Source organism: Magnolia sinica, chromosome 8 (assembly GCF_029962835.1).
Source record: "Magnolia sinica isolate HGM2019 chromosome 8, MsV1, whole genome shotgun sequence".
NCBI classification, from domain to species: Eukaryota; Viridiplantae; Streptophyta; class Magnoliopsida; order Magnoliales; family Magnoliaceae; genus Magnolia; species Magnolia sinica.
Genome location: NC_080580.1, coordinates 86,507,085 through 86,522,325, shown reverse-complemented (window position 1 = coordinate 86,522,325; position 15,241 = coordinate 86,507,085). Strand labels below are relative to the sequence as shown.

The window sequence follows — 15,241 nt, the reverse complement described above, 5'->3', positions numbered from 1 at the left end:
AGAATCAATAAAAAAATATTTAAACCTAACTAAAACTAAATAGAAAAAGAAAATAAATACAAGGAAAATCAAATTAATTGAATTTCATAATAACATTCTTTCCTCTCTCTCATTTAATCTTAATTGTTATAATTTCATTAAGGTTATGATTGGTGAGTTACCTTATATATTCGGTTTTCTCCAATATCCCAATGTGATTGGGAAAATTTACACTGTTCAACAAAAAGAGAGAGAGTAATGACAAACAATAATAATGAAGAGAAAATTAAGATTAGATTTTTTGCAAAAAAAAAAATTATTACCTTTGAAAAATGTAACATACTCTTATCTTCGTTTATTGAACAAAATTTTATAATAAACCATTCTTTAATAACCTAAATTCACGTTAAACTTATGAGTTCTTTTGGATATCGCAAGTATCGTGACCTTCTAATCCCATGCAAAATAGATTTGTCACAAAAATCATTCAGAGAATCTCATCTCAATCATTAATGTCTCACCACCAATGATGGGGTGAATCAGATTCACAGTCGACATGGCCCACCACCATTTTATATTGCAAGCTGAAATCAAATATATTAAATGGCCAAATTCAAGAAGAATAATAAAAATGTTAAGGTAATTTTTGGTGATCGCAGTTTGTCCACAATGGGACCCAAGATATACCATAGTTTAGAAGTGGGCAGTTGTCCAATTATGGGTGGTCACACAATTCACAATGGCCCAAGAAATGCTATAATTTATATGGGTTGAAACTGCTTTTCAGAAATCCCTTTTTGAGGAAGTGCATCCATACAGGCACATAACATTCCCACACGATCATTGGATATTGGGAATTATGTATGCACTCTGTGAGTACACATTGAGTTCACACAGATTCAGTGGCGCATGACTTTCACTATCCAGAGATTGCATGCTGAATCTCAATGGCAAGTAAAAACCGAGCCGCTGACTATATTCTTTGGACTGCAATTTAAAGTTCACCAACTGAACTTATCACCTTTTGTATTTCACTCAGTTTTTTGGACAGTTATTGTCCGTCACAAATTAAAAACTAAGTGCCTTAATGGATTTCCCATAGTCATAAGAGGCCAGTCAACTTACTAAGCTACCTGATTTGAAGTGTTGGATGTAGACACGTTCAAGCCTGACTTATGGGATCTCAGGGTGAGTGGATGGGAACTCACTGGTAGAGGTGTACGCGAGTCGATCCGAGCCAAGCTTTGCCCAGTTCGGCTTGGCTCGGCCAGCTAGATCCCTCAGCTTGAGCTCGGCTTGGCTCGGCTCCGTCATTGAGCTTAGATTGGTAGCTCGGCTCGGCTTGGCTCAGCTCGGTCCAGTTCGAGCCGAGTTCGAGTTCGAGTTCGACTTATCAATCTGAGTTCGAGTGGGGTCTAACCATCTGATTGGGCCATAGCCATCAGGCTAGTGGTCGGGTTGGGTCCGCTAATCGGATGAACACTGCTCGCCACTCGCCACACCCCGGCCAGAGGGCGGATGCAATATAACTGATAAGATGAGTAGAGGAGTAGAAGAGGCTCACCTTTCAGTTGTCGGTCATCTGGACAGATGCTGGAAAATGGAGAGAGAGGAGAGGAAGTAGAGTAGTCGGGCCCTGGAGAACGGCAAGAAAGTGAGGAGAGGAGAGTGCTCGCCGGTCGCCGTTCGGGCGCTGAAGAACAGCAAAAGAGAGATGAAGAGTTATAATCAAATTAAAACTAAATAGTAAAAATGGAATTAAAATTGGAAACAACTGTAGATATTGTTGTTTTGTTTCATCTAGCTCTATGTGACATGGCAAATAAACATACTAGTAAGGTTTCAACAGTGCGGTCGCTATTATTGCTTCTAGTGGTGTGGTTCACTTGAACCTGGGATCTGCCTCATTGTTGTGCTTATACCCTAAAATGACATAGCAAATTGATGGATAGTATAGGTAGACCCATACATTACGGCGGTCCCTCGGAGCTCCAACCTATTCCAAGTGAGCAGGGCTTGGCTGCGATTTGTAACCAATGATGTGGGTGAGACCCTAGTCATAGGGGCCCACCTTAATATATGCACTGTGTATCTATGCTTTTCATCTGTTTTAAATTTATAGTCTCACAATTAAAGCCCATGCGAATTTTAGGTGGACCCTGCCATAGGAGAAGTGGTTATAGACCATTAAAGCCTTGTGTGAGCCATGCAAATTTTGAATCAAGCTCATATTTATTTTTTACTTTCATCCAAATCTGTGTTACCTTATTATTATCAGGTTAGAGGGACAATAAACATTTGGGTTGGGTCATGAAGTTTTTAGTGGCAGGCCATCAATTACCACTGTTTTATGTGATGTGGCTCATCTTTAATTTATATCTGTTTAATTTTTGAAAAAATATCTTTAAATAAGTAGGAAAGATGGATGGATGGCTTGAATATACAATAAATACATTGAGGTGGCCTTTTGGAGTCGTTTGGCACCATGGATTTTGGGGGATTTCAAATCCCTTGTCTGTTTGGCATCATAAAGTAACCGAGGGTTTCAAATCCCCTCAATAGATACATGTGTAACATATGTGTCACCATACTATTGTTCTATTGGTCACATGGCCCACTAATAATATAAAAAATACAATTTGATTATCAATTGCATAACTATAACTACTTTAATATGATGATCAACACTGTCCAAACATCGTCCATGTAAATCAACAGCTAAAAATTGTTGGTTAGTCACTCGGACATGATTTTGTGCCTGTGGAACATTCAAGACTTGGAATTTCACCATTTTCAGGCAAAACATATATTTCAGCGGGCTTATTACAACCATTGTGTTAAACATTACATACGTCAATAATTAGAAATATTGAAGTCGATTTAATAATTAAATTCAAGCCCTGATAAATATATCATGCATAACTACTTTTGGATTAAAGTTGATTTCTGATCCATGGTGTGAATATATCATGCATAACTACTTTTGGATTAAAGTTGATTTCTGATCCATGGTGCAAAACACACCAGAGGGATATCAAATCCAGGGTTCCAGATGCACGCTCCCAGACAGGTCCGTCTAACGCCACATTCCTGGATCTTGTGTCGCAGCAATTCGCGTCATGTCGATCGGGGTTGCTCCCAATCCTACACTGATTTCCTGCGCAAGGATGCTGGGTGGGGCCTAATGCAATGTTTTTTTAGAAATCCACCCCGTTCATTAGTATTGGGAGATCATTTTAGTTCATGCAACAAAAAACAAGGTGGATCCGAATCTCAATTTGGTCGCAAGAGAGGAAACAGTGGGGATTGAACTAGCACCGTTGAAACATTCTTAATAGACATAAAAGTTTTGTATCTGATTATCTTTTTAGTGTTTTCACTTCATCCCACTTAGAATTGACCTCATAAAGGGTTTGTATGTCATGTAAACATCATATTAGAGCTCAGTAATTTTTCATGTTTTAATGGTACCAATTTCTTTCCCCATATGACCCACCTGAGTTTTTGATATACCTAATTTTTGTTCGAGCCATTGAAATGGATGGACGAGATGGATTTTTCACAAACATCAAGGTGGGCCCCACTTAACATCCTTCGGCAGTAACTCCGTCAAATGCTTCTGCAGTAAATCCGCGTGCCCCATCCGTGCGGGACGCAGTGGGGCCCACTGCAATGTATGCGAGAAATTTATTTCGTACATCTGTTTTGCGAGCACATTTTAGGACGTTAGACCAAAAATGAGGTGGATACAAGACTCAAAAGGTGTCACACGAGAGGGTAAATTGGGGAAATTAGGGCCGTTCACGAGTCGAGCTAGCTCGAAAACCTCGCTCAACTCGACTTAAGTCAACTCACCGGTTAATGGTCGATTGAGCGAGCCAAGCTAATTATTTAAAGCTCGAGTTGAGTTCAAGCCAAGTTTGATCGGGGGCATTTCAACTCAACTCGACTTGACTCGAAGCTTGAACTCGAGCTCGACTCCGATTAATAAATATATTAAATAATTATATATATATATTTTTAATATATTTTTTAATTTTAAATTAAAAAAAAAAAAAAAAAAAAAACCCTAGAGTCTCTACCCGACCGCACGCACCCCCTTCCCTTTCCCTTTTTTCTCTTTCCCAGCCGCACGCCCGGGCCCACAAGCTCACCACCACCGGTTTTCATTTCAGCTCCAAATAGGATGATTTCAATCTCTTGAGATCTACTTCTTGTGACAAACCAATGAAATTGATGAGTTCTTCTCAAATTTGTTAGAGCTTCAAGGAAATCCAATGATCCGATTGGCAGCTCTTTACTTGGATTTCTAATTTGTGTTCTGCTCTGTTTCATCTGTGTTCAAAACATTTACAGAACAGAGATTTTTTGGTGGAAGAAGATCAAGAACAAATCGGTTCTTACAGTTTTCCTCAGTATGCTTTGTTTTTTTTCATTTTTGCTTTATTCTCTTAAGATTTTTGAATTTTTCATCAATGAAGGAGGATCAATATAATCCATTACTCTCTCACCCAACAAGCTCGAGCTCGACTAGGAAACTCGACTCACTAACCACTTCGACTTGAACTTGACTGGGAACTTTGGCAAACAAGCCAAGCTTCAATGTTAAGCTCAAGGCACGCTCGAGCTCGAGCTCGAACTCGAGTACATCATGGACAAGCCAAGCCAAGCTTGGCCCACCCCGACTCGGCTCGATGCCTACCTCTAACAGAAAATAACACCGTTGAAACCTTCCTGGACTCCACCTTGATGTTTATATTCAATCCAAACCGTTTATAAGGTCATTCCAAATTGGATGAAGTGAAAACACTAAAAATATAGCCTGACGTAGAAATTTTATGACCATAAAAATGCTTCAACGGTGCTCACTGAATGACAACTATTTCCTCTTGTGTGGCCTATTTGAGTGCTTGATACATCTATTTTTTGGTCATACATTCTAAAATTATCTCTCAAAAAGGATGGATGGGGTAGATTTCCCAAAAATATATCGGTGAGGCCCACCCAGCATCCTTGCGCAGGATCTTCTTGTGAAGACTTTAGTAGGAAATATTGCGTACTACCCCCGCTCGGACTGTAAACCGTACGGGCAAGGCTCTGTGGGACCCACGATGATATAAGTGTTTTATTCACGCCGTTGATTGCTTTTCTCATGTCATTTTAAGGTATGATACTAAACTTGAAGCAGGTACACAGCTCCAATGGACCACACTAAAGTAAGCTGCAGTGATAATGACACCCACCGTTGAAACCTTTCTGAGGGCAACCGTGATGTTTTTTTTACCATCCAACCTATTTATAAGGTCATGTAGGCGTAGATGAAGTGAAAAAAATAAAATAAATTATTTTGATCCGAAACTTCTCTAGCGCCAAAGAAGTTTTTAATGGTGAACATTCAATCCCCACTTTGTGGTCTACTTAAGCCATATATGTGCCATATTTTTTGGTGCATGTTTTAAAATGATCTGAGAAAAACGATGAACGGGTGGATAAAATAGTTACGTCACGGTGGTTCCCACAGAGCCCTGCCCGTGCGAATTACCGTCGAGTAGGACGCAATCCGCGTCCCTTCCACAGGTGAAATCAGCTTAAGAAAGTAATTATCCCTTATAAAGAAATTCTGAACAGTTACTGTATTTTCTACCTTCCTACGCCTCAATCACCACTGCATTTCTTCCGAAGAAGAGCTCGGCGAACACCACCACCATCCGGGTTTGGGCAACAACTCTCCATAGAGAAGAGAAGAGAAGAGGATATGTCGATATCGAGCAACAGCGACACGAGCTGGGTCGGAAAGAAGCCCATTAGACGCCTCGGTGGAATGGCCGACGCCCTTTCCATAGCTACCGATCTCGGCTTCTCCGTCCCTCCTCCTACCCTCAACAACCAGGTATCTTCTTCTTCTCCTCTTCTTATTCATACATGAACCTGTTCTTCTGATTTTTCTTCATACATGATTTCCCAATCGATTTCCTTTGATTTTGCCAATTGGGTTTCTTACATGGCTTCATTGTCAATCCAAACCGTTCATCTAGTTGGCCTTATCATGGATGTAACGATCGCCTTGCGGATGATTCTTGTAATCTCTTTGCTGCACTGAATGCTGGCAGCTAAAGGCCACTGAATGGATGACTAGGGTCATTCTATCAATTTGGTTTTCAATTCATTTCCCATCAATGATAAAGTCCAATTGATGGACCGACCGTAACTGCTCATCAGTTCCAACATTAATTTTCTTTTTTCTTCATACATTATCCTCAAATGGATTTTTCGTGATTTTGCCAATTGGGTTTCTTTCTTTCTTAGTTTTTTTTAATTTTTTTTAATTTTGGAGAGATCCAATTGGGTTTCGTAGGGTTTGTTTGGATCGTGAATACATCAGTTATGTATTGTAAAAGAGCCAACATTACGATTTTACAATGTTTATTTAAACACATAATTCAACAGTCAAATGCAGGCGTAACAGGACACAGTAAAAAAATTTGTAATTATTGCAATTTTACATTGTATTGCTGTGGAAATCTCCTATCCAAACATGCATGTTGATGTATTTGTCTATGATTTTACATTGAAGTATCATCATTACGATTTTAACATGTCCATCCAAACATTGGAATTGTCAGTCAAATTACTTGTTTTCAGAAACATGTGTTGTTATTTGTACTTATTGCACTTTTACCGCAAATTACTGATGTAATTAGCAATCCAAACAGGCCCTTAAATGGCTCCATTGTCAATCAGGATGGTTCATCTAGTTGGCCTTCATATGGATGGAGAGAACACTTGGTGGATGATTCTTGCCATCATTTTTTTTTTTTTTTGGTGACTTAGCTGCATTGAATGTCGGCAGTTAAAGACCACAAACTAGATGGCTAGGATCATTCCCTCCATGTGTTTTTCAATTCACTTCCCATCTATGATAAGGCCAGATGGATGAACAGTCGCTGCCAGGTGTACCTTAGAGGGAAGGCTCTCTACTATATTCAGGTTCTACTGCATCAACTGCATTGTTTGACTTAGTTTTCTCCTTCATATGAAGAAGTTTTTGTCATTTTTTTGGATGAGGTCTTGTTGATTTCATTTCTTCTTTCTTTCAGTCTTTCTACATGGCATTTCTTTTTCTTTGCTGATGAGCAAGCTGGCTGGGTTTACTATGCTTTTGGCAATTGAGTTTTTTATTTTTACTTTTCAGTTCATATTCAGTGTTCTGCTCTTTAAATAAGTGGAATAGTAAATTGTGAGATGGAGAAGGAAACATTTTTCACTTTTGATGATGGAGAAGACACATGAAATGGCGAAATAATAAGAAAAGGAAAAGACAAAGGAAACCTTTTGGCAAGCACTCTAGTTTGCAGGAAATGTGGATCTATCCATTGATTTAAGTCCTACTGGATTTTAGATTCAGCCTTGTACTGCTCCAATCTACACACCTATAGCTGGAAAACCTACTTGGACCAATCCAACAACCTACTTCTAAGTACCAGTGAAAAAGTACAGTTGATATTAGGTGCGCTGCTGGTTCTATAACTTTTGCCAAGCATCATCATCATCATTGTCATTGTCATTACTACCGTTCTCGCCTTTTTTTTCTTCTTTCCAGCAATTCAGGTTGGCTTTTAAATGGTGTAGACTGGAAAAGATTTTATGATGGGCTGCCTATTTGACGTCTACCTTCCTCTTTTACCTAGGCTCTTGGAATTGCCACTGCAGTGGCGCATAGTGATATCACTAATATGCAGACATGGTCCCGTCAAAATATTGAACCTCAACAGAAATGTTATATGCACATCCAAAGGGTGAACAAGGAAAGTAAGGTCATGGAGGGGTGGTTTCCTGACAAACCTTGAAGCATGAATCACTCACATCCATGATACGTCATGTTCAAGTAGTTGGTTGTACAAAATAGCAAGGAGCCCATCAGTTCATGATTACTAACACGACTCACAGCTAACATGCTTAGGCTCTAGACTACACCCATTGTTCGAAGTATCCTTGATATTATCGAATATCCCTGATATTATCCTTATCTCAAGCTCAATGATACAAATAACACTGGTAGTGATACCGATAACACTAGCAGTATCGGAAATTCCATGTATCAGCAATGTATTGCTAAGTATCACCAATATATCGATATTGCCAATGTATCGCCAACATTTTCAACTGTGTAAATTCCAGGTGTTGCTTGTTTTACCAATGTATTGATATCGCCAATGTATCACCAATATTTTGACCATCTAAATTCTAGGTGTTGTATCACAAGAGTATTGGCGATATTTCAATAATATCGCTAACATATCGTGTTACGACTTGGGTTTTGGTGGTGGACGTGGGATCGAGTGAAGGGATGAGGTATGGGCACATGGTTGTATACAATGTTCAAATTGTTGTTGATAATATTGATAATATCTTGATATTATCGTTATCGCAACATGCTCGATAACAAGACCACAGTATTTCATTTCCTTTTCAGTTGTTGATGATTTCTTGGCAAAATATCGTGTCTTGTCGATATTATGAAATATTGAAGGATGTTTGGATGGATGGTTGGATGGTTAGATGGGATGGTTGGACTGATTTCTACATAAGCTTGTTCTACATAACAGTGTGGGGTCTTCAGTAATGTATGCATGACATCTAATCCGTGCATCATTTGTGGCCCCTCATCTTCTTCTTTGATGCCAACAATTAAGCCGATTCAAAACTCAGGTTCATTCCTAAATCCTATAAAATCACGCTTGTGGCCTGCCTGAATTTTTTGGAATGGACTGAGTTTTTTGGGTTTCCTATTAAACATGTTGGGATGTATCTTATGAATGACTGGGTTGGATGGCATACACAAAACATGGTGGGCGTCTGCATGCAACTTTGGCCTTTGGTGTGAACCACTTGTGTTTTACATCATGCTGATTTTTGGGATATGTGGAAAACCTGAAGGTGCACATCGTTTGGATGATTGGATGTGGGACTTGCATTATGGTGGGCCCCACACACGGCGTTGTAGAATAAGCTAATTCTACAACAATTGTAGAGAATTTGAACTCCAAAGAGGATTCCCAAGTTTATTCGCTCAGGTAATAGGGACATAGGGCTTCACGCACAGCATGTGTTACAGCCCCTGGGCCCACATGCTGAGATGGTCAGTAATTTGAACTGCCCATATTTTCTCTAATACTATGAATTAGCTATTGTGCCATAATCATGCTTTTTAATAACGATTCTCATGTTTGATTTTTATGGTTGAATGCGAACATTGAAATTTTCTGTCCATTGTCTCAAATTCACCTACAAATAATCAAGGTAAAAATTATCCATTCATTTCTTATAGTGGCCTGTATAGCACAGAGTCTGCAACATAAATGGTTCCAATCATTGGAACACTCAACATGTGGGTACCACTTGGCGGTGACAATCGTTATATCCCAAGTCTTGACCAAGGCAAAAGTGCGAAACAAAGTAGCAAAAGAGGAGACCGAGATGAACTGAAATAGTCTATAGCCCTAGTTAAAACGTCTAAGTTCACTTGCAATGGCCCACTTGACTTTCGATCAGGCTGATTTTTGTATCTTCCCTTTGTGAAAGTGATTGTAGGTATGACACCCTTGTGATATGAAAATATCTAGGGAGTTAAAACTCCATTGCATGATATATCATTGATATCAACGATATATTGCATGATATTGTCCTTAGCCACGTTATATAAATCCCTAGTATCATTGGGACTGGCGATATTGTTGCTGTTGGTATGTATCAATGATACTGGGTCAATGTTGTCCCCTTTAGACAAATCGAATGTAAAACAACAGCAAAAAATAAAAAGAAAAAAAAGAAGCAATTTCTCTGGGATTTCTTTAAGGGGATTTGTTCTAAATCACATTTAGGCAACTCCTTCTGAGTTGTTTCGGGAAAAATCTCATTTGTGGTAGGGAAATCGAGATTAAAGAGTCCAAATTTTTTGCTTATAATCAATAGAAACAACTTACCAAGCTGTGATTATGAATGATTTGTATGCAAAATCATGGATTTGAAGCTCCAATGTTTTACTTTGAGGAACTTGAAGAAAGTAGGGAAAATCCCAAAATCTTCTATTTTCACCCATTTAAATTTGAAGTATGGTGTTAAAAAAAAGAAGCATTGGACACTAATTGTAGGCCAATTTGCGGATTGGCAACAATTTTCGTAATTTTTGAATTTTGTAATTAAGAAAGAACGAAAATAATTAGAAATTCAATTAAGATTATATATTTTTTAAATTATACTAATCTATGAGTGTAGGATGATCTGTATGTAGATTTATGAACAACAATTTCAATGTACTATCGATATGGCATAGTGCCAATACGAAATTGGGTTGTAGTTGGGAAACCTCCCAATATCAGTTGATGCATTGCAATATATTGTAGTTTATCAATACAATGTGATATTTTGAAAATAACGTGGTTAAAAATTTTCTGATATCGTCGATATGTATTGCACATATCAATGACATCGCACTTGTGCTGGTCTCCTTCTGAAATATTTGGACAATTTGCCAAAAATCCATAAAAATTGCTAGGATTGCATTGCTAAGAGAATTTTGACTAATCTTTTTCATTTGTTTGGAGAGAAAAGGGGATTTGGGGCTTTAAAAAAATGAGAGAAAAAAGGGATTTGGGTATGAAAATGTAGATCAGAGAGCATGTGGTATCAGAAACCTAATTGGTGCATTTTTGTTAATTTAAATTGTTTTCTTGTGTCTACAGTGCTTGGAATCTTTAGAGTGAAGTCAGTAATCCATGATTTTACATGTTTTGTATGCTAAAATCATGGATTTTGACCTTCGATTTTTGAATTTAGGAAAAAGAAGAAAATTTAGGAAAAATCCATTTTATTTTTAATTTTCACCCATTTATCTTGCAATAAGAGCGTGGAAAAATCATGTGGGAGTGCTTGGAGGCTGATCTACAGATTGATAAAATATTTTAGAATTTTTTGAAAAACATACTTTTTAATTAAAATATCAAAGAATAAATAAAAAATAAATTTATTTTTTTTTGAAAAAATTTGCAATAATCAGATGTTACTTATGCCTTCTATTTATGTATTTATGAGTGTATGTTGATCTTAACATCAACCACACAATATTTATTTTCAAAAATAAATTTGATTTAAACAAAACATAAAAAAAAATTTAAATATATTTTTAAATAAATTCATTGCAGGGCAGATTTGGCTTTTGAATATATTGCCTAGGTTTTCATACACGTCTTCTATTATTTATAAATTATATGAACTGATTTTGAGTATAGCCGTATTACTTCTACCAGACAGTGCATAGTTTAGGACCTATATAAAAGGAAACTTATCATGTATACTTGTTTCTTGTGATCTTTTGAGTTCTAAGTGTATATTAATGTCTTTTTTAACATCCTCTGAATTTTCATTTAAAAATTTAACTAATTTCCCAATGTTTCCAAAATAAATAAATTATACATGTGTTATTTCCCATGCGATACCCAATATGTTTCTACATCACGAGGGTGCAATACATGTGTCGACCGATGCTAACACCGTTTATGAGTTTACGCTATGAGCATTTTAGCCAAACTCTGAAGGTTATTTATGAAAATAAAATTATATTTTAAAAAATGGATTTTTTTAATTTTTTTTAAAAAGTGTGCTTAGTATAAATTGAGTATAGTTGATTTACTAGTTAGTGTAATTTTCTAACTTCTAGCAGTGAATTAAAAAAATATTAATGGAATGTATTGACTTTTGGATGTAGTGAGTAGTGGAACAGATTCACTTTTGCTTCTTCTTCTTCTTCTTCTTCTTTTTTTGACTTTTGGATGTATCAATTTTGTTTTGGTACTTGTATTGTATAATTTGTGACTGATATGAACTCAATTTGGATATAATTACATTACTTCTATTAGATAGTGTGTAGTTTAGGATCCTATACAGAAGAAATTTCTTATGCATACTTGTTTTTTTTTTTTTTTTTTGGTGATGTTTTGAGTTCTAAGTGTATTATCATTTCACATTCAACATCTCTTGAAGTTTCATTTAAAAATTCCTTTATTTTCCTAATGTTTCCCTTAATCAGCAAAATATTCCCCAATACACACAATAGTGTCCTTGAGATACAAATGTGTTTCCCTATCCCAAGATGCATTACATGCATTAGTATTGATACTGCAAATGTTGCATCCTGGTAAGTCAAACTTAATTAACTGTTTTGATGAAATACATATAATGGTGGGGATGCGGATTTCCTGCGAAACCTTTCACAGGAAGTTCCTGAGCTGGGAGGTGGGACTCACCATGATGTTTGTGAGAAATCCACCCCGTCCATCTGTTTTGCGAGCTCAATTTTGGACATTTGACCCAAAATGAGGTGGAGGATCCAAAACTCTCAAGTGGGCCACGTGAGAGGAAATAGTGGGGATTCAATGAGCACCGTTGAAACATTCCTATGGCCACAAAAGTTTTGTATTAGGCTAAGTTTTTTGTGTTTTCACTTCATCCCAGTGGGAATGACCTTATAAACAGTTTGGATGGCATATAAAATCAAGGTGGAGCCCAAGAAGGTTTCAACGGTAGGCATTTCTTTCCCCAATTTTCCCTCTTGTGTGGCCCACTTGAGTTTTAGAGCTGCCTCATTTTTGGTCACGTCCTAAAATGAGCTTGCAAAACGATGGACGGGGTGGATTTCTCACAAACATCATGGCGGGCCCCACCCAGCATCCCAGTGTAGGAACTTCCTGCGAAAGGCTTTTGCTGGAAATCCGCGTCCTAATGGTTATTCCATGCACAAACCTATGGTTGGTGTCTCATATCCATTGTCCTAGGGTGTGGCCCACTTGAGTTGTAGATCCCGATGATTTTTTATTTTTATTTTTATTTTTTTAAAACTTAGGGCCCAACATCGAGGGGCACACCTGATGGATGGTGTGGATTTCCCACAGGCAACACGGTGGACCCACAGAGCTTTATTGTTGTACGCAGTCAAAAAGGGACTGCAGAGGATTCTGGTCCCTTTGAAAGAGGCATTTAATTTCATCATTTTAAAGAAAAAAATGCTACTTGAGCTAACATTCGTTAGGAAAATCTGGCGGGAGGGACTTGGGTGCAAGGTATTTAAATTAATGAGGTAGAGGACAACATGGGACTAGTTACTGGCATGCTATAGCCAAATTACCAAGTTAATTGTATGTAAACTTGTCTTTCTTAAATAATCACATTGTCTATGATATTAGTTTGTCTTGGTCCTCTTAAGTTCTTAAGTTCTTAAGTTCCACTTAATGTAAACAATGTTAGGTGGTCTTCTATTTATTTAATGTGTGCTTGAGACATATTTTAAATTATCCATCTTATTTTTCCTAACAGATGAAATGTTCAAGTTGGTCAAATTTGTTTGGAGTTTACAAGTATTTTTTCCTTACACATGAAATACTCGTGTTGGTCAACTTTGTTTAGAATTTAGAAATCATCCTTTGGAATTTAGACGTGTTATAAGCATTGATTTCTTCTTTCATATCAATGAGAACTATCAAACAAATGACCTTTGCATTACATGACAATGGTATGGCATTCTACTTGACGAATAAAATAATAATCTTTCTGTTGTTATGCTTGTAAATTTGTCTTTCAAAGATATTAGTTATGCATGAATTCATTACAAAGTATTGTCTAATTCTCAATCTTTCTTGCTTCCTGCAGGAAGAGACACAAAGCATGTCATCGATGTCTAACAGTGACAAGAGTGATGACTTGATTAAAGTCTTACGAGAGCTTACTTCTGTACAACGAAACATTGCAAACTTGAAAGTAGAAGTTCAAGGTCGAAAGGTGAAATATTGAAAATTAGTTTTAAAAAGTTTATGATTATCGCTGATTTATGTAGAATGATGATGTGGTTCTTTTACTATTATATTCTATGTATTCATTCCATTTTATAGGGGAGGGGGACATTTTCAAATGATATTGGTGCATCCTTTGTTGCCCCTTAATTTTTTATTTTTTATTTTTTAAAGAGGGCTGAAAGCCTAAAAGGGTGTAGACCCATATGCTCGGTCAGGGCTCCTTCTTCTGGAAAAGATCTCCCAACTATGAGGTTTGCGTGATAACCAAATCACAAGGAATTTTCATATGGCAGACAGATTCTGAGTGGGGCCCCCATCGCTCATGAGTGTATCAACTCAAGTGATAGGGAGAGGCAGCTGGAAATCATTTGATAACTCTTGGAAAGGGCCTATGATCATGTTGACGAGGAATTTCTAAATTATACATTGGAATGTCGGAATTTGGGATGAGATGGAGACAAATGGATGTAGGAACGTGTTAGCTCAACACATTATCCATGGTTGTGACAAAGAAGGGTGATCCTCTTTCTCCTTTTCACTTTGTAGTCACTGATGAGGCCCTTAGTAGAATGTTGGAAAATGCTAGAGAGGAAAGCTTGATCAAGGGATTCAAAGTAGAGAATGCAAGTTTCCGAGTCTCACACATCCAGTTTGCAGGTGATGCATCATTGTTTTGAGGCCCCGACAGATCCCAAGTCTACAATTTGAGAAAAATTCCATGATGTTTCAAGGTAGTGTTAAATTTTTTACTATGATGGCAACAACTCCTGAACCCTTGACTAACAGGTTAAGAAACCATTACATGGACCATCCTATCAAAGGAGAGATCCTTTCTATAAATTATTCTTTTCAAAAGTGAGATCCTTGGGTTAGAATGTACATGTAGGATGTTTCTAATTTTGCGGACTTCTTTGGCTGCAAGTTGGGCAAGCTTGCGTCATCTTAACTTGTTCTGTATTGGGAAAGCAACAAAACATTTGTGGCCTCGTGGAAGAAATGTAAACATAGCACTCAAGAAGAAAGATTCCTTCCTTTATAGGGATGCTTGAGTTGCTGTTCTCTTATATTTGGGTTGGCACCCCCAACTGTTTGGTCTCCAAGATTCTGTAGGGAGCTGACGGAGGAAGAGATGGATGAATTTGTCAGGCTGTTTGTGGTGTTGGAGGGTGCTGTGTCTAATCAGTTTGGGCAGGATAGGAGAATGTGGTGATGGGAGATGTATGGAAAGTTCTCTGCACAAATTTAAGTTGACACAGGAAGAGGGATGTGGGGACAACTCTGTATTTGCGGGTAGTGAATTGTGCCCCAAAGTCATATAGCTTTTTAGTGGCTCGTCGGACGTTTCAAAGTGTTAACAATTGATTATCTCCAAAATGGACATGCCAATTGTCAATGGCTCTAGCATGTGCATGATGATG

General features: G+C 37.6%; 1 protein-coding gene across 1 annotated transcript in view; it reads left to right on the top strand.

The window, feature by feature from the left end:
- The first annotated feature begins 5,561 nt into the window (after nt 1-5,561).
- LOC131253585 (AUGMIN subunit 2) overlaps nt 5,562-15,241 on the top strand; it is a 36,318-nt gene continuing 26,638 nt past the window's right edge. The window contains exons 1-2 of the mRNA XM_058254640.1: nt 5,562-5,869; nt 13,681-13,809. Coding sequence (XP_058110623.1) covers nt 5,735-5,869; nt 13,681-13,809 — 264 coding nt within the window. The 5' untranslated portion in view covers nt 5,562-5,734. The remainder of the gene's footprint in view (nt 5,870-13,680; nt 13,810-15,241) is intronic.